The sequence below is a fragment of the Drosophila obscura genome, unplaced genomic scaffold (genome assembly GCF_018151105.1).
Source record: "Drosophila obscura isolate BZ-5 IFL unplaced genomic scaffold, ASM1815110v1 contig_26, whole genome shotgun sequence".
Taxonomy (NCBI): domain Eukaryota; kingdom Metazoa; phylum Arthropoda; class Insecta; order Diptera; family Drosophilidae; genus Drosophila; species Drosophila obscura.
The window spans coordinates 580,010-606,477 of NW_024542813.1; the positions used below are offsets into that span (position 1 = coordinate 580,010).

The 26,468-nt window shown below is 45.3% G+C and overlaps 1 protein-coding gene across 1 annotated transcript in view; it reads right to left on the bottom strand.

Moving 5' to 3' along the window:
* Positions 1-495: 495 nt before the first annotated feature.
* Positions 496-26,468, bottom strand: part of LOC121404621 (synaptojanin-1-like) — a 105,698-nt gene continuing 79,725 nt past the window's right edge. Inside the window, exon 2 of the mRNA XM_041594422.1 lies at positions 496-1,802. Within this exon, the coding sequence (XP_041450356.1) occupies positions 905-1,802 (898 nt within the window). The 3' untranslated portion in view covers positions 496-904. The remainder of the gene's footprint in view (positions 1,803-26,468) is intronic.

Genomic DNA, 26,468 nt, shown 5'->3' on the forward strand with positions numbered 1-26,468 from the left:
GGTCTTGCCAAAGAAAGTGGCTTGTACGAGCGAGAGAGCGTGTAAAGGGCAGAGCCCGATAGCACTGAGGAAAGCTCTTGTGCCATAGAGCCGAGCATAGCTATGCTTTAAAGCGGGTTCAACGGAACCGCAAGAACCGCAATTTCTTTGAATTTTTCTGCCGATACAATTGGCATCATTCTACTTTTGCTGCTCATAATTTTGCATTCCCTTTCCAACTTTATCCGTTAATAGTTTTATTGTTTATGCTCTTAATTTACGAATTACATATATACCCTATATTTCATATACCCATATCTACACATATCCATATATATACTTACACATAGAATTTATCTGCCTCCATTTATACTTAAACCCTCACTATGCACGTTACTAGACGTTAAGATTATTAGTAGACCCCTATTAACATAAGCAAATATCAACTGGTTAGATAATGAAGTACAAACAATTTCTCTTTTATTTTTATGAATAAATAGCAGTTAAGCAACATGCACTAATATTATTTTTTTTGTTGGACCCATGCCGACCTTGAAGCCACAGTCTAACGCCGGAACGGCGTTGGGAGGGATCTCTATGTAACCTTGGCACCTAAGAGATCATGGTAGGGAGGGCGTCCGTGCGATTTCGCACATGCAGCCCAATGCCCAGCATCGCCTAAAACCAGTACCAGTCTGTCCGTAAATCTTTTCGTCCCCTTCTTTTCAGTTCTTTGCTGTACCGTGGTCTTCCTCCCCCATTCCCTATCCTAAAGTACGCGATTTTTTTTTGTCCTATTTATTTGAACGCGAGATCCTTAACTGTCGGCCAATTCCCCGTAACCCACCCCCAGCCGACCAGAGAAAAGCCGGAAGCAAACGCGTACCCCACTCAGTTAAACGAACATCTCCTCGCAGGTTATATGTTACAAGCGGGGCGCCAGTTTGAGGACCACGTCCAATTGGACATCGCCGGTCCTGGCGCGGATAATGGCTGTGGCCACCTTCTCCGCTCCGATGCGCGTGCTGGGCAACTTTAAGTCGGCGGCCAAGGAAGCGTCAATGCAGCTCACAGGCGTGCATGGGTCGATGAGCGCCGTTGTCTCGTGGGTTTTCGTTCCCGTGTCCAAGACCACTCGGGCTGTCGGGAGGCAGTTGGTGCTTCGGTGCTGGAGCAGCGTATCGACCGATGGAGCCGGATGACCCACGATGGGTCGGCGATCGGCTCGGGACACTGGAGCTGGAGACGGACCTGGAGTCACGGCTGACGACTCCGAGCGGGCTGGGCGCTGAGAGGACCACGTCTTTGGGCGTCTTGCGGGAACCCGTTGGCGGCGATCGGCTCGGGACACCGGAGCTGGAGACGGACCTGGAGTCGCGGCCGACGACTTTGAGCGGGCTGGCCGCCGGGAGGGCCCCGGCTTGGGGCGTCTTTCCGGAGAACGGGGGCGGCGATCGGCTCGGGACACCGGCGCTGGAGACGGAGCTGGAGACGGAGCTGGCGACTCCGAGCGGGCTGGGCGCTGGGACGGTCGCATGTGGAGCAGCGTGTGATGGTCCTTGTGGCACACCTTGCACCGGCCACCACTTCGGCAATCCTTGCCAGAGTGCTGATGAGCCAGGCAGTTCCGGCAGTATTTGTTGACCAGCACGGCTCGGAGCCTCTTCGCCACGCTCAGCTTGAGGAAGCTACGGCAGTCTCGGAGTGGATGGCTTCCGGAGCAGACTCGGCAGCGGTAGGTAGCTTGTACTCGGGAGCGTCTGCTCCCTGAGGTGTGATTGACACGGGGTTGTGGAGCCATCAGGATCTGGATGCAAAATGAACTGGTTTGGAAAAGAAGAATCGGAGAAGCATTAGTAACGTGCTAGGAACAGGTGACAGGCACTTCTCTAAGTACTGTTGGAAGAACAAACGAGGGTTTTTTGGAGGCGAAAAGAAACTTGGATGGAATAGTAGACACGGAGAGGCATTACTAAACGGGCTAGGCACAGGACGCCTTCCGTTATTGTTGTACGGGACGAGGGAGTTCCCCCGGAAGGAGAACGACTTTTGCGACCGGGCGTTTGAGCACACCGCGGGCAGTAAGAATGTCTACCACCCGAACCCTGTTATCGGCGCCGGGATACACGGACTGTACTCTTCCGAGTCGCCAGTCGTTAGAAGGCAGGTTATCTTCTTTCACGATAACCATATCGCCGATCTGAAGATTGGGCATATCCGTCTGCCACTTGTTGCGCTTGTGGAGTTCCTTGAGGTACTCATCCTTCCACCTCTGGCAGAACTGCTGGTTGAGGGCCTTCAAATGCTGCCACCGATTAATGATCGACTGGAGGTTTTCTTTAATTTCGGGCTCTGCGGTCGCCATTAACGGTCCTCCGATAAGGAAGTGCCCTGGAGTGAGGGCCAGCAACTCTGTCGGACTTTCGGACATAGGTGAGAGTGGCCTGGAATTTAGGCATGCTTCAATCTTAGCGAGCAGCGTCGAGAGCTCCTCAAAGGTATATTTCCGGGTGGACGTGGCCTTGTAGAAGAGCGTTTTAAAACTCTACGCCGGCTTCCCAAAGGCCCCCCATATGTGGAGCTCCTGGCGGGATGAAACGCCATGCAACCCGTTGATGGCTGTATGCCTCAGTCACCGAATCCTGGAACGCCTCTAGAAAGTCCCGAGAAAGTACAGTTGCTGCTCCCACGAAAGTTTTTCCATTGTCGGAATGGATACGCTGCGAACAACCTCGTCTAGCGACGAAGCGAGCGAAAGCTGCTAGAAACTTCTCGGTGGTCAGGTCGGAAGTAGCCTCCAAGTGAATGGCCTTCGTGGCAAAACATACAAATACGCACACATAACCCTTGGTGATCAGGCACACTCTCCCGGTATAGTTCCTTATGTCGAAAGGACCTGCATAGTCAATACCGGTATGGGTAAACGGTCTGGAGAAAGAAGTTCGGTCTGTCGGGAGACCACCCATCAGTTGGGTCTGTAGCTTCTTCTTGTGGATGATGCAGACCTTGCAGGAGTTCACCACGCCCTTCATCAGGTTCCGGATTCTCGGGATCCAATATTTGCAGCGAATGAGGCGCGTCATCAGTTGATTGCCGCCATGGAGAGTGATCCTGTGCGTGAAGTGAGCGAGCAGGCGAGACAGGTGGCAACTATAGGACAGGATGATTGGATGGCGCTCATCATACTTCAGATCTTGTGAAGCTGTGATCCGGCCACAGGCTCTCATGATCCCCTGTCGGTCTAGAAAGGGGTTCAGATTCAAAATAGAGCTTGAACTTGGCACGGGACGTTTACCACTCAGGCAGTGAGATTCTTGGGGGAAGTACCGGCGCTGAACCTCTAGGATAAGAGTTCGCTCCGCTTCGTTAATTTCCCCACTAGTGAGGTGTTCCCTACATGCGAGTGGTACTTTCCGGCAACACTGAATAAAACGTAGAACATATGCCCGCACTCGAAGAGCCTTCTCAAGCTGGGAGAATCGCTCCAGGAAATCTTCGGGTGGGCTGGAAACGAGATGGACCTTCACGGCCCGCTGCTCTAGGGTTTGAACTGGAGTTTCGGCGGCTTGGGCTGGCCATTGATCACGTGGAGATTGCAACCACGCTGGTCCATGCCACCAGAGTTGGCTACCCACCAGTTCTGGTAAAGCTACGCCTCGACTGGCTAAGTCAGCGGGGTTATGTTCGGAACGAACATGAGCCCAATGACTGGTTTCGGTAGTCTGAGCTATTTTTCGTCACTCGATTGGCCACAAAGGTAGTCCAATGGCAAGCGGGCTTGCTCAACCAGGCCAGTACAATAGTAGAATCGGTCCAGTAGTAGCATTGATGACTTCCCGTCGGCATGCTTGGCAGGATAGCCGTCGCCATTTCGGAAAGGAGCACTGCACCGCACAGCTCTAGTCGAGGAAGCGAAACGGTTTTCACGGGAGCGACTCGTGTTTTCGCCGACAGTAGATGCACCGTGATATGCTGGTCACACTCGACGCGCACGTAGAGCGCTGCACCGTACGCCTTTTCGGAGGCATCGCAGAAACCGTGATGTTCAATCTTTACCGATGGCTGGTAACATACCCATCTTGGAATCTTGATCTCGGGTAGTGATGCGTAACTTTGCAGAAAGTCCAGCCAGCGTTGGTACAACGAACTTGGAAGAGGTTCGTCCCATCCCAAATCTTGAAACCAGATCTCCTGCATAAAAATCTTGGACCGGACGATGAATGGGGCTAGCCACTCCGCGGGGTCAAACAGCTTCGCAATTTGGGAGAGAACTTCTCGCTTGGTGTAGGATAACTCAAGCGTGAACACGGGAGAAACAAAGAAAAACTAGTCTGACGCCGCCTTCCAGCGAACTCCGAGGGTCTTTGCCGTGCTCTCGGCATCGATTTCCAAAAAATCGGTGTGCAGGAGGTGGTCACTCGGAAGCTCGTCCAAAATCTCCTTTTGGTTGGACGTCCATTTGCGCAGTGGGAAACCTGCAGAGCTGAGGGCGGCCTGCAATTCGTGGATAGCCAGCTGAGCCTCCTTGATGGAGTCTGCCCCGGCTAGGACGTCGTCGACGTACATGAAATGCCGTACAATGTGGCTTGCCTTTGGAAATCGCGACTGGATGTCGTCGGCAAGCTGTTGCAGTACCCGGATGGCTAGAAACGGAGCGCAATTGACACCAAAGGTCACGGTTTTCAGCTCATAATCCCGAATCTCACCCTCCGGGTTTCGAAATAATATTCGCTGGAAGGGTGTGCACGTTGGATGTACCCAAATTTGGCGGTACATCTTTGTAATGTCGGCGTTGAAGACGTATCGGAAGTAGCGCCACTTCAGGATTTGGAGGGTTAAATCGGATTGGAGGACCGGACCAGCATGAAGAAGATCATTTAAGCTCGTGCCGTTCGCAGAAGGGCTGGACGCGTTGAATACCACGCGGACTTTCGTGGTAGTGCTCTCCGGCTTGATTACCGCATGGTGCGGAAGATAATAGTTGGCGGACTCGTTAGTGGACGGAACCTCTGTCATATGATCGAGATCTAAGTATTCCTGGATCACAGAGTTATACTGTTCTTGAAATGGAACGTTTCTCTTTAGCCGATTCTCATTTCGGAGAAACTGAGCTAGGGCAATGGACCTTGAATGCCCCAGGCCTGATCCACAATGATCGGGGTCACGAAACGGCAGTGTTACCACGTACTTTCCACTTGACGTTCTTGACGTGGTTCGCAGAAAATTTCTTTCGCAATAGGAGTCCGACTCTCCTGCTACCTTGATAGGTAGATCCTCCACCTCCCAAAACTTTGTGAGAAGTTTGTCCAATGGAGCATCGCGGACGTGGGAAATTTGGGTGGAGAAAGATGCAATCTGGTCTGGAACAGCACTTGGCACTGGACCGGTAAGCACCCATCCAAAGATGGTTTGCTGTCCGAGGAGGGAACCACAGATGTCGGTCTGTGAGCCGCTTAACAGTATGGACGGAAGGATGTCGGCTCCGATCAGAACGTCTATGTGTGAGCTCTCATAAAATTTAGGGTCTGCTAAAGGCAGGTTCGGCAAGTCTCGCAACGCGCTCTGCGGGATCGGATATGAAGGGAGATTGCCGGCTATGTCGGGCAGGACGTAGGCCGTGGCGTTTAACTGTACGCTCGGCGTCATCAGGGAGCGAATGGACAAATCACAGAGCTTCTTGGATTGAGCTGCTACAGTCTGATTTAGGCCTGAAACCTGGGCCTGAATAAGGCGGAATGGCAACTGGATGATATTAAAGAGACGTTCCGTAATGAACGTCGCCTCGTAGCCCGAGTCGATCAGAGCGCGGGCACGGAAATTTGTCCCCCGGTGGCAGATGTTGATTATTGCCGTACCGAGAAGCACCGCTCTTGTTCCCGAAGCAAAATAGTTCTGAACGTTGGGCGGAGCGACGGAAGAAGCGGGATCCTCCGCTGTTTTGGAAGTCAGCTCGCTGGGAGCTGGAGTCCCCCGATGCAGGAGCGGGTGGTGGCGGGCTCCACAAGTGAAGCAACTGTGGGCGCTTTGGCATTCACGGAGCTGATGACCTCTAGCGAAACAGTTCAAGCACAGCTGCCTTTTTTTAATGCAGCTGGCTCGTGCATCCACAGTCATTTGTAGGAAGTGCGGACACAGTCGGATCGGATGGTTCTCTTTGGAACAGAGATCACACGTTCTTCTCTTCGGACTCACTTGTGTCTGGAAGGAGTGAAACTTCCTTGGCACGGGACTACCATGAGACCGGAACGGATTGGAGTTGCTTCCGGAGGATTGCGGATTCAAGGAACCTTTGGACGATGGTGGGGTCGGATTGCCTTTGGAAGTGGACGGGTCGCTCTCCATGGCCTCTAGCGTCAAATAGCGCTGAGTGAGGAAGGCATCGATTTCCGTCCATGGAGGCACCTCCTTCTTGTCTGTGACGGACGCTTCCCACAAAGACCGGGTCAACTTCGGCAACTTGGAGGCACAAATAGTAACGAGGAGGCTATCCCAGTTGTCGGTGCAGACCTTGGAGTGAGCAAGGGCGGTGAGGACCCCTTGCATCGTGCTTTGAAGCTCTTTTAAAGCTCGACTGGTCTCGGACTCGACGCGAGGCAAAAAGAGCAAAATATTTATCTGGTTGGTCACCAGGAGCCGATTATTTTCATAACGGTTTCGGAGGGCCGACCATGCCGACTCGAAACCATCGTTTGTGAGCGGGGACTTCTCGACTATGGCCTTCGGATCGCCACTTGTCTTCGCGGTGAGATGGTACAACTTCTCTACCGGAGACAGCCTAGAATTATTTATGTAAATTTCAGTAAATAAATCTCGAAAAGTAGGCCAACGGACGTAATCTCCTGCGAAGACCTCGATGTCGCAGGGAGGCAGTCGGCAGCCGCCCTGGTAGGTTTGCGGTGCAGACGGATGGACTGCTGTTTGGACCAGCTGAGCATTGAGGTCGGCGAGGCACTGCTCAAATACCCCATAGCACTCGCCGTACTTCTCTCGGATGTCTTCTTGGACCTTTGGGTCCTCGTCAACCATCACTGCGGAGCAAGCTTTATATTCCGCCTCGACATCCGCCCACATACTCAGAATTTGTCCTCGGCGAACCTCGGAAAGAGATGCGGATGGAGCGGAAGTGATGCGCGCTTCCAAATGAGCCAGCCGGCCAATGGCGGCGGCTAATTTTGCTCGTGCAGTAGTGGTGGCGGGTTGAGCCATTGTGATGGAAGGTCTCGAGCTGACGGGACTATTACCGAAGGAGCTGGTTGGATCGCCTTGGATCCGAGCTGGCACCTTGAGAGTGACGGGAGACGGGAAGAGAACCGACTTGGTCCTCGCAGCTGGGCTGCTTCTGGCTGCTCTGGGAGTGACTGGCGACTTGATCTTTTGAGTGGGGGTAGTTCCTGAGGCGGAAGAGGTGCGTAGCCGACGTGGAGATGTCGCAGCCAAGAACCCTTTGCTGTCCTTGTCCCCGTTGGCATACTACTCGCACACGCAGAGGTTGGATGCGAAGTCGGATGCGGAATCCGCGGATTGGCGAAAGAACAGAAAAAAAAAACTAATCCTGGGCTGGGCACCACACGAGAAGGCACTAAATCCCTTCAACACACAAAAAGGAACCCACTGCTGGAGGAATGGAAAGGAAAGGGCCTCGCGCGATGTTGGACAACAATTTTTAATACCAACTCGAATTATTTGTGGCCGCTCTGGATCGAGGTTCCCAAACAATGAGTGGATCAAATTGATACACGCCGGGGAGAGGAACGGTCACACTGGCTGTGGCAATATTTGAAAAAAAAAAAATATTGTTAGTGCGGCTTTCCTCCGTTTACCCTTTTGACGGACCCTTGCAGTGGGCAACTAATCTTCCTTATCTAGTGCGGATGGATTGTGGACGGAATTGGTCGATTTCTTGCTCCCCTTGTTATACCGTGGAGGTGGTAGGGCCGATAGGATACACGAGCACGAGGATCGGAGCCAAGAAATTAACTGCTACTGGTGTGGCAGAGACTATCGGAAGGAATATGCAAAAAAAATAATAATTCCTTATACAGTCGTCTGTTAGTGGAAGCGGAATGTATGTGTGGGACGCGGTATTTAAATACGGAGTGTGGTATTTTTGTATGTGCGTTATGTTATTTTTATATACATATGTATGGCTCCATCGATATAGATACCCTGCAGTTCTGGCTGTCACGGCATGAAAGTGTCATAGGAAAAATTGTTCGGGCTGGACGTAAACAAAGGCGTTGACGTCGACGTCAGCATGAAATTCTGACCAGCTTCAACTGCTGCAGATCGAAGCTGACTCGTAAGAAAGAGAAGCAGATATCCATAGACTTCCCTCTCTCTCATATTCTTAGTTTTCTGTACCTGCATTTGACCCTAACTCTTCTACTCTCGCGCATTTCGTCTCCTCAAAGGGATGTGGGGAGAAAACGCGATTATTTGGTGCAATCTTTTGTTGCGAGCGGCTGTGATTTTTTTGAGTTGAGCGTCTATTTATATGTTTATTCCTTTTAAAAGTGGTTTTTCAGTGTTGTTAAAGTCAGGTGAGTGGATTCATTGATTACAGTGCGCGTTGTTAGTTAAATTAAATTTGTACATGGGTTTCGCAAGAACAAATATGTTTAGATTCTAGAACATTCAAGCGGTGTGGTCCCGTTAAGCATGTGCGTCGCTGCGCGTGTTTGTTTTTGCTCGAGGAAACCCATGTAACTGCAAATACAGCATTTTTAATTAAAAAATATATATGTATGTACAAATTGAATTATTTATTTACAGATCCAAACATTTCTGGTTGCTGGAGAAGGACCCATTGCCTTAAAAATGTGCTGGACGAAAAAGTAGTCCCGGAGTAATTGTTTAAAATGCCTCAAAGGTAAAATCAAATTTCATATGTGTATTGCTTTATAAAAATCAGAACATAACTCAGAAGTTAGTTCAGAAAATATTACCTTCCGTGGCTAAATATATATATTTTTTTTTATCATTTCAGGAGCATTGGTGCTTATTAACCCGATTGAGTCGGTTAAGGAAGGCCCTACAGATAATTAAAAATAATTAAATCAATGAAAAATCTAGAAAATCTGTGTAAAATAAATATATTTACTTTTATTTGAATGAAGTGTTTAAAGAAATTTTTGGGTGGCTTTCACATATGAAATTATCAGGTGATTTCATATAGGACATTTCAAAAGAGTCACGAGTGATTTCATATGGGACTGTCCATGCCAATGTTTTCGAAACATGACTTAATTTTCTTGACCTATCCTGCAGTTCCAAAAGTCAATTTTCACTCGTGATTCATTTGGTGAATCACTCATGGCATGTCCTCTGCCACTGGTGACTCACTGGTGAAACTCCAGATGATATTCGTATGGACATGTCCGCTTTTGTCACTCGTGAAACTTCATATGAAATTTTCACTAAATTTTTTCTAGTGATTTCACCGGTGGCTTATACGTATAAGCCATGAGTGAAATCACTCGGGACATGCCACGAGTTCCGAAAATGTCCTATATGAAATCACTCGTGACTCATTGCCATACGAATATCATCTGGAGTTTCACCAGTGAGTCACCAGTGGCAGAGGACATGCCATGAGTGATTCACCAAATGAATCACGAGTGAAAATTGACTTTTGGAACTGCAGGGTATAGATCGATCTATTGCAGCCAACTATGGAAATAATATGTGTATATAGATGTCGGAATAAAAACACTTAATAATTGTTGAGTGGGTTTTTAATATGTTAGCACTTGGATGTATGTATTTATGTGTATGTATTTATGGATGTATATATATATTGGTATGTTATTTTGGAGATGCGGAGCCGCTCTTGTGAATTGGAATGCACATATGTTTTAGTGAACTGGGGTGCAGTTGGATTTTGTCGAATATATTTAATTTTTCACAAATCATGCCCAGACAAAACGAAATGGAAGAACTACCGTAGCACTGGTAGTTGGAGGCGACGGAACGGAGAACGGCCGGAATCGCCGATAATATGGCGTTGGCGAAAGAGAAGGAAGCACAGAGAAGGATAGCACTGTATGCACAGATATGTATATAAGAATATATATACATATATCGCGGAACTCGGACGTGGTGGGGAATAAATCAAAAAACGCACTAGGAAGCGATTTGGGAAGACGAAATCGTACTTATCTTCGGAACGTAGCGATGTAATCCACCGATGCTTGCAGGTTGGACTCCTCCTTATAGGGAAGGCGAAGATCCGGCTCGAAGGACCAATGTTTTGTAGGAGGGTGGATGTTGGTCGTTCCCACAGTTCGGATTCCCAAATAAATAAAAAGGCGGGGGCGTCAACTATAATTCTGGTGTATTTGGCGTGCACAAAGCTGAGGGCTGGTTGTAGGTAGGCGCGTAGGTGTCGAGAGACTGTTCTCTCCCGCTCGGCCTACGGCTAGCGCCCGTGATGGAGCGCCGAGTGGATCGCGTCCACGCCGCGCGAGAGCGAAGGGCATGGGAGAGCGCGCGAGCTAACAGAGCGCTGTTAACCGCGCTGCTGCCCTAAACAGTGCTGTTTTATTGTTAAACAACTGAAACTCACAGCGATTGTCGGCATTGAAGACTGTTTGATGATCAAAGCAGATGTATTCTGCGTTGAGTAGTTTAAAGCAGCGTCGAAATTCTTCTGGAGTAAATCCCATGAATTGATCTCGGTGAGTGTTCACAGTGATTATGGTCGTTTTGCGATTGAACAAGCTCCAACTTGTTGAGTCCCAGACCGAAATCGGCATGATACTGAAAACTTCGAGCTGAACTGTTGAAACTAACGGTAGTGTCACCTTGAAAATTACGTGTGTGGCAGTCAGTGTTCCTTCGGCTCTCATGAGCCTGTATAATTGTATATTTTGTGTTGTGACAGGCAGCATTTGATCAGCTGGCAAGTGATCCCGGATTTGGTCTAGTTGCTCTCTTAATTGCTCAGGAGATACTAGCGTTGGGCTTATTGTCCGATGGTGATACCGATTAATACATCAGATATGTCAGACTGCATACGTTGAAGACTCGATGTCAGCAGAGTTAGTTGTGCTGTGAGCCCTAGGTATGACTGAATTAGATGATCGCTGTGATATGTTCCTCTTTCTCGGCTGATGGTTGCCACTTGTGGTTCCAATACCTTTAGGCGGTTGTCCATGGCTGACTTATACTTCCTGATCACGTTCATTGTGGAGTCGACAATTGACGTTTGATTTCGTCGTAGATGTAGCAGAAAGTCTTCGTTGGTTTATACCTTTTCGATTACTTTAACCATTTTCTCAAGAGTCAAGTACACCGAAAAGCTGGTGTGCCACGTTTCCTACTATATCCAGCGGTGATCTGCGTTGTCGAGAGGCCTTCATTAGCATATTTCCTGTTTGCAGTTCTTTGTACAAATGTTGAAAGTGTTGAAATATGGAGTTGCACGCTGGAACATTTTTTAGTTCAGGGCACTACGGGCACTGTCTTAGTTCGGACATTCCGGCTGACATGACTTGCATATCCTTCCAATATGGATCCAAGTCGTAGTATATAATCATGGTCCATTCGGAAGTGGTCATTCTTGAGGTTCCAAGTTTCTCATAGAATATTCCAGGCTTGTTTGCAAATTGCATCACATTTATTGATTGTGAAAATGTTAATGGCAGCATGAGAAGTAACACTAACAATGTGGATGTTAGTGTAGGTAATGATAACCTTTTTCGCTGTGTTGGTGGCTCCTCTGTTTCCGCAATGTCTTGAATAGCATTTTTGGAGCGTTTTGTTGCTACCTCCTCTGAGAATAATGGGGCGAGACGACTGATGGGGCGTTTGTATACGCCGGACGATGTTTTGACATCAAGCACTCGTACATGGTTGTCTTGCCCAGGATAAGTTTTGATGATGCGACCCATTGGCCACTTCATTACTGGAAGGTTGTCTTCCTTCACCAAAACTAATAATCCTTCGGTCACGTTTGGAGAGGTGGTTTTCCATTTATGCCGAGTTTGTAGTTCGTGGAGGTATTCCGTAGACCATTGTTTCCAAAATGCATGTTTTAAGCGTGAAACCAATTCCCAGCGCTTAACCAGAGTTTTCTCTTGACGATCAGTGTTGACGTCAGGTGCTGCGGTCAAAGGTTCACCAATCAGGAAATGCGCTGGAGTAAGCGCACTTGTATCCGCTGGATCATTTGACATTGGAGTTATGGGTCGGGAGTTGAGAATTGCTTCAATTTCGATTATGACTGTGTTCAGCTCCTCAAACGTCAAGGATGCTGTTTCTGTGGGTGTAATTTACAGCCTTTTCGCTGATTTTATCGCAGCTTCCCAGAGGCCGCCAAACGATGGGGCCCGAGGAGGAATGAATTTAAAATCCACTTGTTTTTTTGTTGCAATGGGAGTTGAGAATTGCTTCAATTTCGATTATGACTGTGTTCAGCTCCTCAAACGTCAAGGATGCTGTTTCTGTGGTTGTAATTTACAGCCTTTTCGCTGATTTTACCGCAGCTTCCCAGAGGCCGCCAAACGATGGGGCCCGAGGAGGAATGAATTTAAAATCCACTTGTTTTTTGTTGCAATGATTTCTGATCAGTGCATATGCCTTTTCGCTAAATATTGATTCTTTCAATTCCTTTAGCTTGTTATTTGCGCCGACGAAATTCGTTGCGTTGTCGTAATGAATAGTCTGACACTTCCCGTGTCTGCTAAGGAATCGCCGGAGTGCAGCCAAGAATGCATCTGTGGTTAAGTCACTTACTAACTCCAGATGTACAGCCTTTGTGGAAAAGCAGCAGAATACGGCAATGTATGCCTTATCTGGCCGTTTTCCTCGGATTTTATGGTGGATCATAATTGGTCCACAGTAGTCAACGCCTGCATTAAGGAATGGGCGTGCTTGAGTGACTCTTTGTGCTGGAAGATTGCCCATGATCTGGTGCATCAGCTTTGGTCTGGCTCTGGTGCATCTAATACAGCTATGTATGATGCTTCTAGCCATCGTCTTGTCGTTGATAATCCAATATTGTTGTCTTGCGATTGCCCTTAATGCTTGGGCTCCGCAATGCAGATTTTCCTCATGAAGCTCTCGCATAATCATTTTGACTATTGGGTCGTTGTACGGTAGCAGGATTGGATGTTTTGCTTCGAACGGAATTTGAGCTTCTTCGAGTCTTCCGCCAACTCGGATGAGCTCATCATCTCCTAGTACGGGGGATAACGAAATGATCGAACTCTTTTTATCCACTGTTTTACAGCGTTTTAACTGTTTTAAATCCGCTGTGAACTCAACTTGTTGAATCGTTCGTAGGATCATAGTGCGAGAACGCCTTAGTTCTCCTGCGCAAGGTGTCGTTGTAGGTGCTCTATTAGTTTTGTAGCAGAAGCGAAACATGTACGCTACAATACGTTGTAGTTTGTTGAACGAGTTGCTATGTCTGCATGTGTATAACTCTTCTCCGAGAGAGCTAGATGCGATTGGCAAGCTGACATGCTTAGCCTTTCTCTCGAGATTGCTGGGCTCAATGATGGGTGGTTTTGTCCATTTATCTCCTGATCCGTGCAAGAATAATGGTCCGTATAGCCATAGACTATGATCCCTTAGCTTGCTTGCTAGGATTCCTCTTGAAAGGACATCTGCTGCGTTGTTGGCTGATGAAAGATGACGCCATTGTAATTGGTTAGTCAATGCCTGGATTTTGGCGATTCGATTTGCCACGAAGGTGTGCTATGTGGACGCCGATCCCTTAATCCAGGACAGTACAACGGTGGAATCAGTCCAGAAGCTTCCTGATACTGTGTTAAGGTTCATATGGAGATCCCTTCTAACTCGATTGGTGAGTTCGGCACCTAAAACTGCAGCGCACAGTTCTAGACGTGGTAGGGATTGTTTGGCGGTGGGTGCTACTCGAGACTTTGAGCATAATAGTCGTACAGAGATCTGATTGTTTTTGTAGGGGGCTCGAACGTGCACTGCCCCGCCATAGGCTCGTTCCGATGCGTCTACAAAGGTATGTAGATCCTGGGTGACTGGCACTTTTCCATCATATACGTGCCGGGGAATCTCCATTGAGTTTAATGATTGTAGGTCCTCCCGGTACTCCATCCATTCGTTTTGGAGTTGTAATGGCAGTTCATCGTCCCAATGGAGTTTAATCTCCCCCTGTTGCATAAATATTTTTGCCTTGACTATCACTGGGGCAAAGAGACCCAGTGTGTCAAAGATTTGTGCCAATTCTGAGCACACGACCCTTTTGGTGATGCGTATTGCTTGGCTTTTTTTGGTTCGTCCTCGCAGTTTGTCTTCTTTGGCATCCAAATGAGACCCTGCGTTTTGCTGTATTGCTCTAATTTTTCACCTAGTTTGACGTCGTTGACAACGTCCTCTTTAGGGATTCCTTGCAAGAGCTGGTCGTTGTTGGAGCACCATTTGCGAAGTTTAAGGCCGAACGGTACCATTATTTTATTAAGTTCTTGTTGAACTTGTATCCGCTTCCTGAATAGTATCCGCGCCAGTGAGACAGTCGTCCACATAGAAATCGTTCTTCAATGCAGCAGATCCAATAGGTAATCTGTTTTGGCTCCGAGTTGCCAAATGATCCAGACATTTCGTTGCCAGGAATGGAGCAGATGTGGTCCCATATGTGACTGTTTTTAAGCGATAGTACCTGATATCTTCAGATGGATTGTTTCTCCAGACTATCATCTGATGAAATTGATCCTCGGGATTTATCCACACTTGTCGGTACATTTTCTCGATGTCCGCTGTGAATACGTACTTATGTATACGAAAACGTAGTAGAATGGACATAAGTTCACTCTGAACTATGGGTCCGGCATGCAGAATGTCGTTTAGAGACTATCCGCTTGTTGATTTACGTGATGCATCAAAAACGACCCGTAACTTTGTGCTGGTGCTCTCAGGTTTGAGTACACAGTGGTGTGGTATGAAGTAGTGTCTCTCCGGCACTTGAGTTGCTGGGACCATCTTCATGTGTCCAAGTCCTTCATATTCATTCATGAATTCCACATAGCCTTTCCAGGTGTCTGGTGAAATCCGTCGCTCTAATGCCAGGAATCTTTTCGTTGTAGTTTCCAACATTTTTTGTTTATTTTGTCGCCTTAGTGCCTTGGCCGCGATTGCCAGCCCGTCCCGCATCAGTCTTTGCACCCACACCAGGTCACGCCGCTATCTATGGCTAGGCCGCCGTACCTTGGTGTGGGCCATTAAATTTTCACTCCGATTGGAAACGGCCGAATTTTCCTTGCGAGGTTACATAACCTGCACCGGCCATAACCTTTGCGCAGCCGCCAAGCGTTGCCGTCGCTGCACCGAGCAAGCTGCTGGAAGTAGCCCACCACCCCCCTCACCAAGCGCAGATGAAGCCGTTGAGGATGCCGGATTAAATTTCGCGTAGTATAGTGTAGCTTTTATATCTCTATTTACTTCTTTTCTTGCATTTATTTAAGTACAGTAAGACCTCCCAAAAAACAAAAAAAAAACCGCTGCTGGTAATCTTCAAAATTTTACTTTTTTTTTTGGTTAAAAAAAAAGTTAAAAAAAATTTTCTATATATATACCCCCCTTTTGCATAACCACCCGACATGGGAAAACCGTAACATTTTTCCATAGCTTCCACAGAAAATCTCAGCGAAAGGCGCCTTTCAGCGAGGGACCACTGTAAGCCGTAAGTGAGAGCAAAGAAAAAAAAACGATTTCCCATTTCCCTTTTGTGCGGGTATTCTCTTAAGCCAAACGGGCTTGCGCTTACGATATTCGGCTGCCGCTATGCCTGCGTAAAGCTTTTACTCATAGCTTTTACTCAGAGCTTTCCGTTAGGTTTAGTCGGTAGTTCCGTTTTGCGTGTTTGTTTGTTTTTCGAATTGGTTGCATTCTTCTAATGCATTAAACCTACACTAGCCAACAAAGGAAAAGTTTCCTTTGAATTTTAATTGCGGCTTAAAATCACCTTTTCGTTTTACATTTGTTTCGGATAAATAATTTGCCCAATGCCTTAAAATTATGTAGTTTTAATAATTATATTATTTTTCTATAAATTTGTATTATAATGGAATATTCCTAATTAATTTTACCGACCTACTTCTATCTTGCTATACATATATTGTTGATTTTTTTGTTATGTTTATAATTTTTATATGATATATTCTTATATTTTTATTATGGTTTAAGCAATTTTTTCTCCTCTTTTCTACTATTTAAATTAGGATGTCTATATTTTTTTTAGTTCTTTTAAGTTTTGCTTGCATTTTGTGTTAGGATGCCTTTGCCTAAGTTCAGAAATATAACCTGAAATTTATGAATATGAATATGGACGGTTAAGATATTAATTTCCTGGTGACATGGGGACATAATGGGATAGGGTGAACAAAAAAACGGGATTTCCGGAAAAGTATCGCATATCGGAAATCATGGAAGGGCGGGTAAAGAATAGTGCGGGTCGAATACCACCTCAAGGCCTCGCGCATACCTCTTTCGGAGCGAATCGACAAAAGCCTTTCTTTTTCTCATTCCCGGTTTGTTTATGTAGACAGGGTATGTTTATGCATTGTGTTGTTTTCGGGTACCCTTAGAGTAAGGGATCTATATTAAGTTTATGTAGAGGAGTCGAGACGCGGTCAAACGAACCCCCCCAAGTTACCGAAAGAGCACGGAACCAGTGAATTCCGACCGACAGTGCCTCGACAGCCAACGCCCCTACCACCTAGTGCTAGGGCTACTATAAGAAGAGATGTTACAAGAGCCAATGGCTTGCCTTATTGCAGAATGAGCAGAGAGGCGTCTTCGATTTTCCAGTGTTTACTGGCACATGTTGTGCCTTTTGGCTCTTTCCTTGACATTTGTGTCTTTTTGCCTGTTCCTAGAACCCGAACTCTTTGTTCTAGGAACTGAAGCATTGTGTCCAAGGCCTGTATTTCCTTTGAGCTTCTCAATGATTGCTCGTACAAGGCTCTGTTAGTGACATCCAGCTTATTTTTGATGACGGCAATTAATATTGGATCCCAGGTGGATATATTGATGCCCAATCCCTTTAGTGATGCCAGGGACTCGATAGTTGTAACGTACAACTCTTTAAATGACTTGGAGTCGTCATTAACTGTGTTATAATTTAGGAAGCGGTTCAATACCGTGCTAGCGACGTCTCTGAGATTCTTGTATGTATCAATCAGAATTTCCCAGGCGCTCAGATAATTTTCTTCGTTTAGATCGATATGTCGGATCAATCTTTCTGCCTCTCCAGTTACGGTTGTTTTTAGAAACCACATCTTCCGAACTGTGGGCATGTTTTTTTCATGTATCATACATGAAAACAGATCATAGAACTGGGACCATTTTAGTATGTCCCCATCAAACTTGGGAATGTTGATGCGTGGAAGCTGCACGTCATTATTGTTTGATGTGGCTGGTTTTGCCAATGCTCTTTGAACCTCTTTTTCAAGGGTCAGGTAGGCTTCCATGTTGCATCCTCCTTCTTCTAGGTTATCATATTCCTCGTGGATCGTAAAATGGACTTCTTGTGCTTGAGTCCATAGTGATTTTATCAAATCACTTGATGTACGTCCTCCCGCCTCTGAGAATTGTCTCAGAATGCGTTTTATGGACTCTAATATGGCCTTTTGTCGGCGACATAGTGAAGGCAATTGCTGTAAGCCTCCGTGGTGACAGCGTGTTCCTCCTTGTGGGAATCCATTTCGCCTCTTATTTATACTTTGACCCGTTGGGAGTATTTTATTCGCTTTGCAGCTGGATACGCTCCTATTCGCAACCGATGTTGGTCAAAGTATAAGTACAGACGACGTACTGGATGGAGGTTTTGTGCTGGTGAAACGCACTTGTGATCTTGATATTATTAATCGTTGATCTTGTTGGCTGATGATCTGAAAGTGACAGATCTGCCAATTTGTTCTACTTATTGGTAGGAGATTCTACCGTAAGTATGTGGCTTGCTGCCAGTTTGTGTTGAAAAGTCATTGTGACTTCTTCAGTGTGATCTGCAGGTTTTCCTGCGTCGGGGTCACCAAATGTTAATATGTGTTTGTGTGTGTGTGTGATTTGGTATGCATACGGTACATAAACCGTTTACAAATTTGTCGTCGCAACTAGAACTTGAACCAGTTGGACTGCGGAGAGGGTTTCCTACGTCGAGCAAATGAGGGTCTGAAGACACGGCGACAGCCTCTGTTGATTGCAGTTGTAGAGAATGAGTGAACAGGAAGTGATGGTACTGTTTCTGATACTGATTTTATTCAACAAACTTAATTTCTATTTATAGGTAACAAAAGGTACAGAAAGTGCTGAGTCTAGTAAGAATATGGTAAAAGGGAATTGGAATTAGTATTGAATTAATTTGGATTTAATATGATATTGTGTTATTGGGCAATTGTGATAGTCAGCAATTGCACCAGTGTTTTGGCCCTCTGAAGAGCGATCGCATAGTTGGCAGAAATTGCTGCAGAAGCGGTTATTGTTGACTCAGCTACAATGCTTTGTCGTTTGTTATTATGTCTCCCGTTACATGGGTCGACCTGACTTATTCGATAAGTATATATTATGTAATATTAATTAATGCATAAATATGCGACTGAACGGACTGAACAAGCCAAAAGATACGACACTTACTATATCGGATGATAAATGGCCACATAAACAAATAACGACTAAATATTGAAATTTTTGTGAGCTTAATGATCACTACGTGTCATCATGTGACAAATTTAAAAGCCTAGACGTTGACAAACGCTGGGAGCACGTCTCAAAAAATCATTTGTGTATTGCATGCTTATGTAGGAATCATGCAATGAAAAATTGTAAACGCAAAAAGATTTGTCGTATTAATAAGTACAGTAATAAGTACAGCCATAATACATTATTATATAAAGATAAGCCACCAAACTTGGCAGGTCAAAATCTAATTTTACCAGAGATTCAAGATCCCCAAATTGATACCCAAAAAAATTGTAATAATTGTAATTGTAATTGTAATTGTAATATAAACTCAGACTAACGTATTGCTTAAGATAGTTCCTGTTACACTCATGGGTCCCAAAGAAAGAATGTTACACGTAACTGACTGTTCATATGAGAAAGACGAAATAGACGATTTAAGTATTTTGCACAACCTTGTCAAGTCTTATTGGTCAATGGAGAATGAAATTACTTTTCCAAACTATAATTTAATATCTTTGGACGACAAAAAATTCTTGGATATCATTGATAAGACACTTTTAAGAAAAGGAAATAGATTTGAGTGTGAGGTATTTTGGAAGAAGGAGAATACTGTATTGCCAGAAAGCTACAATAACGAATACAATCGACTAATTCTGTTAGAACGCAAAATAGACAAAAACAAACCATATGGTTTAAAATATCAGGAAGTGATAGAATCATATATAGACAACGGATATAAAGAAATTAAGTGCAGATGAATCTTCAATTCTAACTCCCTTGACGTACTATTTACCACACTTTGGTGTTACAAATATCAATAAGCCAAACAAACTCCGGGTTGTCTTTGATGCGGCTGTTGGCGATATTAACAAAATGTTTTTGCAGATAAAAGTAAGACAGGAAGATAAACACGCCCAAAGAATTTTGTGGCGAGGATATGAGGATATGTGGTCTAAAAAACCCCTGACACATATAAGATACAAGTACTTTTTTTTGGTGCAAATGCAGTCCGTGTATTACCCAACAAACTAAAAACCGAAATGCCCTTGACTTTCAAGATCAGTTTCCACTAGCAAGTCAGGAAATAGTTTTAAAACACTATATGGACGATTATTTAGGAGGAACTGAAGATATTGTAAGCGCTGTTCAGTTGATAAAAGACGTCTCGCATATCCACAAACAAGCAGGTTTTGAAATGTGTAATTGGACTTGTAATTCATATGAAGTTTTTGAGCAACTCACGGACCTAGACAAACGGAAAACGGAACAAAAAACTAAAAGTCTGACTGAGGAACTCATATTAGGATTGATATGGGACTATGAGACGGATTTTTTTACGTTCTATCTAAAATTTCAATCAATTTATAGCGATATCTTGACTTTAACTAGACGACCGACAAAGCGCGAAATTCTAAAACTCAACATGTCGATCTATGACCCTTTAGGATTTCTTTCTAATATTTTGATAGCAAAACGAGAAGGAATGTGCGAGTCGCTTCTGGGGACGCGACTCTACTTATACCCGTACTCAGTCAGTATATAAATTTTTGATCTTATGATTTTTTAGAATTTTAGAATTAAAAAAAAAAATTTTTTATTTTACATTTTTTTGCTACATCTGATATCTACATCTACAATGTATATTATAAATCTAACATGTAGATTGTACAATGTACATGTTCCATTTAGATTCTACATCTCCTCCGCTAGGGGTTGCTCGCGCATTGAACGCGGCAGAGTGTGCGAGCGAGAAGAAAATGAGTTGCGTTGTCGTTTGCTGGAGGCGGGACAGGGGAAGCAACTGAAAATTAATTTCTTCATTCTGGCTATAATTATGATCAGATATGATTTAGATTCGGCAATCTGGTAGATATGGGCATTCTCTACGATACTGCGTTTTTAGTTTTATCGTATCTTTAAAAATGTGCCTGCCACAGATTTTCGTCCTTTGTGGGGGCGGAAGGGGGCGGGGCGAAATTTTGAAATACACTTGTAGCAGTGTGATATCACATGAGTGTGGAAACCAAATTTGGTTGCCCTAGCTCTTATAGTCTCTGAGATCTAGGCGCTCAACAAGACGGACAGACAGACAGACAGACAGACAGACAGACGGACAGACAGACATGGCTCTATCGACTCGGCTATTGATGCTGATCAAGAATATATATACTTTATGGGGTCGGAAACGTTTCCTTCTCTGCGTTACACACATCCACTTTTACCACAAATCTAATATACCCCTTAACTCTTTTTTGAGTACGGGTATAAAAAATACTTTTACAAGCTATCTGGGAAAGTGGCATAGAGTGGGATGACAAGATAATGACAGAAAATTGTTCTTTGTGGGAAAAATTATGCAAAAATATAGCCAGGTTAAGTGAACTAAACATCTTAAGGAAAATGACAAATTTAAATATTGACGAATGTAATGTGCAGCTACACATATTTTTCGATGCCTCGAAATTGGCATATGCTTCGTGTGCATATTTGAGATTTGACGATGGAAAACATATAGACTGTTCGCTTGTCCTTGCTAAGTCGTGAGTCGCACCACTTAAGCCAATTTCCATACCAAGACTTGAGTTACAGGGTGCACTTCTCGCCGCACGACTCAGTAAGACAATTAAAGAAATAATAAATATCCACATTGACAAGACTCATTTTGGCTTTAATCGAGTACCAAACGATTCAAAATCTTTGTTTCACAAAGATTAGATGAGATTCAAGAATTGACAAACATTGGCGACTGGAGATATGAACCGACAAAGCTCAACCCCGCAGATGAAGCCACAAAGATTCGAGACATAGACTTTTCATCAACTAGTTCTTGGTTAAAAGGACCCACGTTTTTGAGTAAACAAGCAAATGAATGGCCAAAGGGAAAGTTGTTTAACGAGATTCAGGTTGATGATTATCAGGTGACAATAGAATATGTACACGTCACTACAGGTATAAATGATGCCAATATTTAGCCAGATCCTGTACGATTTTCCAACTGGATGAGGTATTTGAGAACAACTGCATGGGTCTTACGGTACATAAATAATTTAAAGCCTTTAAAATACAAGCGGACTAACAGCGAGCTGACTGGGACAGATATTGACAGTGCAGAGTATTTGATTTTTAAAAATGTTCAACGACCGAGCTATGGGACAGAGATTGACTGTCTCTTGGCCAATAAACCAATAGCAAACACGAGCAAATTAAAAACATTACCAATATTTATCTCAGAATATGGATTGCTCAGACTCAAAGGACGGTTGGATAATGTTAGTGAAAGGGAATTTGAGTATGATTAAAAAAAATCCAATTGTTTTATCCAAAGACAACCAAGTTACGATTCTAATTATTCAATTTTATCATTTTAAAAATTGTCACATCGGTACAGAAACAGTGATAGCTAATCTCCGACAAAGATTTTGGATAACCAACTGTCGAAATACATTTAAAAAGATAATTCGTAATTGCCAACTTTGTAAAAATAAGAGAGCCCTGTCACAGGTGCCAAGAATGGGCCAACTGCCTGCATGTAGAGTGACGCCGACTGAACGACCCTTTTTAAAAATTGGAGTTGATTATTTTGGTTCCATTGAAGTTCTTGTCAATCGCAGCCATGTTAAACGGTATGGAGTTATATTTACTTGTATGGCTACTCGTGCAGTTCATCTCGAGATAGCTGAGGACTTATCAAGTAATGCTTTCATGCATGTCTTCCGACAATTTGCAGGTCGACGCGGTATATCCGAGGAAATATATTCAGACAATGGTACAAATTTTACCAAAGCGAGCAAAGACATTAACATACTGACATCGCAATGGCCAGCTGATGAACTGACAGTGCCTCAAAAAGATGCAGATGGGTTTTCAACCCTCCACTAATTCCCCACATGGGAGGAGCTTGGGAGAGACTTATTCAATCTACCAAAAAATATCTTTCTTTTATGTTAAAAGAACGTTATCCCAAAGAGTATGTATTGCCTCGCCGGGCAATGTCTCCAAATCTGGGCCGTACGTTTAATAAGTCTCTTGTAGTCGATCGTTCAGTTCAATGTTTAATGTTCTTTATTCACGGGTGTTTGGGTGGATAATTATGAATATTTAAGTTTATAAATGATGATGAATTTTCTATACAGAGGAGCTAAAGTACCGCTTTTTCATTTAACCTTAGCTGATTTTTTCCACGCCTTTTTCTCCTTTTCTTCTCCGCTCGTTTTCTGCCATTCGCCCTGCTTAACTTTTCGATCTTAACCCCTTTTACGCTATTCGCCCGGCTTAACCCTTTGTTCGGCTTATGTTGGTTTCGGTGCTGTTAGGCGCAAAGGTTTTTCGCGCTGCCATTTAGGTTCATGCCGTAACATTCCCCCCTTCGCAAACTTCGTCGTTTTTCGTGATGTTTGCCAAATTTCTGGTTACGTCTTGGTCGGCATGTTGATTTGTTGTCTTCAAGTCTAACTTGGCCAGCTTAACAATTGGCCGAGTTAGCAATCCTGATGCAGTGCGAATCACCGCGCTGCGGGCAATCCCGTCCTTGGCTACTCGAAGGTCCATGATGACGCCTTTCCTCCACTGCGCTTTGGTGCTTGTTTCGTCAGCTAGAACCACGACGTCTCCTATTTGGATGGGGTTGGTTGGAGGGCCATGCCATTTGGTTCGTGAAGTAAGACTTGGTAGATTTTCCTTCAGCCATCGTTTTCTGAAGCTGTCCGCCATCTGACCTGCAATGCGAAAACTCTTACCAAGTGAAACTCCGATCGTGCTGCTGTCGTCATTCGCTGCCATCGAACTGGTCTCTGCTCTCAGGAAGTGATTTGGTGTAAGTACGTCAGCTTCCGGACTCTCCAATGGCACGTAAGTCAGGGGTCTGGAATTCAGCATATATTCTATTTTCGCCAGTGCCGCTCTCAGCACTGGTTCTTGTACATGTTTCTCTTCCAATATCTCGGATAATATGGATTTTACAGATCTGATCATCCTCTCCCACGCACCGCCCATATGAGGTGCTCCTGGGGGTATGAAGGACCATTTGATTTCCGGGTATTTGGTTTCCAGCTCGTCTGATGAGATTCTTGCGATTTCTTCTTGTAGTAGTCGGCTCGCTCCTCTAAAGTTTGTCCCGTTGTCCGACACGATTCTCTTAGGGACTCCTCGACGGGCTACAAACATTTCCAGCATTAGCATGAATGCGTCCGTAGACAGGGAATTCGCCAGCTCGATGTGCACTGCTCGCACGGTGAGGCAAGTGAATAAAACACCCCATCGTTTCTCTCGCCGTCTTCCTACATTTACTTCTAGTGGGCCAAAGTAGTCGATGCCAGTGTTTGTGAACGGTAGTTCGTTGATTGCAAGCCTCTCCGGTGGCAAGCTTTCCATCTCCGGCGCCTCTGGAAGCAGCCTTTTAATGCGACATTTTTGGCAAGTTTTCGCTATGGCGCGAGCTCTTGCCCTCAGTCCTGATATGTGATATAACTGGCGCATCTCGTTGACCACGATCTCCGTAAGTTGATGCTGAAACTTCCGATGAAAATAGTCTATAAGAAGATGAGTGATGTAATGTCCGCTGGGTAGGATTACTGGCCGTTTCAGATTCCTTGATATGCCGATCGATCTATCTATGCGGCCGCGTATTCTCAGTTCGCCTACTTCATCAAGATATGGTGATAATTTATAGATCGAACTTTTCTTACTCACGATGCTTCCTTGCCGTAGGAGGGTCGTTTCCTCAGAGTAAGCCTCTTCCTGGATCATCCGGTAGATAACGTTATTGACGTCTTATATGTCGCGAAAGTGAGTGGCTAGTGTTGCTTCCTCCGACGCTAGATCCTTTTTGCATATTTTGGTCAGAAATCGCATCACACATCTTAGGGTTCCTCTTAACTTTTCCCACTTACTGAAGCGGTTTATATTTGGGACTATGCTGCTTAGCCTTGATAGCGGCGTCGACGTTAGTGACGTCGACGTTCCAGATTACTAGGGCTTAGCTGAGTAATCGGCCAGTGTTCTTCTTCTTTGAATAGAAACGGTGGACCGGAAAACCATCTTGCGTCTGGGTCGAAGCTCGATTCCGTTGTCTACTTCGTTCCTTCGTCTGCTGTTGGGTACCCATCTCCAATCCGATATATTTGAGTTTTCCAGAATCTCCCCTATTCGTAGCGCCACGAACTGATGGTACTTTCGGGCATCTGAACATATCTAATACAGCACGTTTTTCGAATCGGTCCAGAAAACACGGCGCTCGACGCCAATGGAAAGCTCCTGAGCAATGAGCTTTGTCAGTCGTAAGCCTATGATCGCTGCCATAAGTTCCATCCTGGGAATAGAGATCGGTTTCAATGGTGCCACTCTTGTTTTGGAAGCGAGTAGTGTGCACCGGACGTCTCCTTGTTGTTCGATCCTCAGGTAAGCGACGGCTGCAAAGGCGTTTATGCTTGCGTCTGTAAAGATGTGTAATTGAATGTTAGATGTCTCTCTCGTAAAACCAAGATAGCGTGGAACCCTTAATTCTTCGATGTTTTGAAGTTGCCGTGCCCATAACGACCAGCGTTGGCGTTCGTTCTCTCCGACTGTTTCGTCCCAGCCTACGGCAGACCTCCACACATCCTGCAGTATAATCTTTGCCTGTATTATATAGAAACCTAGTAGTCCTAGAGGATCAAAAATGGTCATGAGTATGCGTAAAATTAGCCGCTTCGTCACCGTTTTCTTTTCGTCGTATATGTCATCCTGGAACTTATTGATGAAGGTGAAGTAGTCAGTTCTTGGATCCCACCACATCCCAAGCACGCGTTCCCGTCTTGTCGAATCCGTCATCTCTATGGCGCGTTCTTGATGGTCTCCCTCTCCCGAGAGCGCTCTCATTACGGTATTTGAGTTAGAACCTCTCATCTCGAAGCCTCCTTCCTTGTGTATTTTTCGCACCTCCAGCGCTAAGCGGACCATTTCGTCTTCGGAGTCGCAACTTTGGAGCCAATCGTCTACGAAGGTGTTGCGTAATATGGCCTCTACTGCCTCTGGTTGCTGCTTCATGAATCTTTTTGCGTTTCTGTCTCTCACGTAGGTCGCTGCTGCTGGGGAACAAGAAGCACCAAAGGTCATTACGTTCATTACGTACCTATCCGGTTCTCGACTGTTGTCGCCGTATCTCCAAAGAAATTGCTGTGAGCTTTGGTCCTCCGAACGTATCATAACCTGGTGAAACATTTCGCGGATATCTCCGCTGATGCCAATAGACTTCTCTCGAAAACGCGTTATTACTCCTACGAGCGACGGCAGTTGATCAGGGCCTTTAAGTAGCATTGAGTTAAGAGCAGTGCCTTCCACTTTGGCTGCTGCGTCCCACACGAGTTTAATTTGCCTTTGTTTGGGTTTTTGGTTACAAATACGGGCAAATACCAGGAGCGCTTTCCCTCAACCATTTCATCGTTCGTCGGAGCCGATGTTTCGTACCTCTGAATTTGTTTGTTTACAAGCTCTCGTAGCTCATTGTCGCGTGTCATACGGGATTCTAGGCACCGAAGTCATCGCATGGCCATATTTCTGGAAGATGGAAGTTCCACGTTGTTGTACCGCCAGAGAAGTCCTGTTTCCCATCTCTTCATATCGCTGCGGAACCTCGTGGTGTTGTCCAGTATGGAATTGGCTTTTTCATCTTCCTTGGACCTGAGTGTGTTCTTCGATGTACTTACGCCTACCGCGTCCAATGAGAAGCTCTCTTTTATGAGATCGTCTAGCGGTGGGTGGTTATTACATTCGCATACATGCATTACTCGCGGGCTTGCCGGCCCGTCACTCTTTCTGCGGCCATAAACAGACCAACCTAACCTGGACTTGGC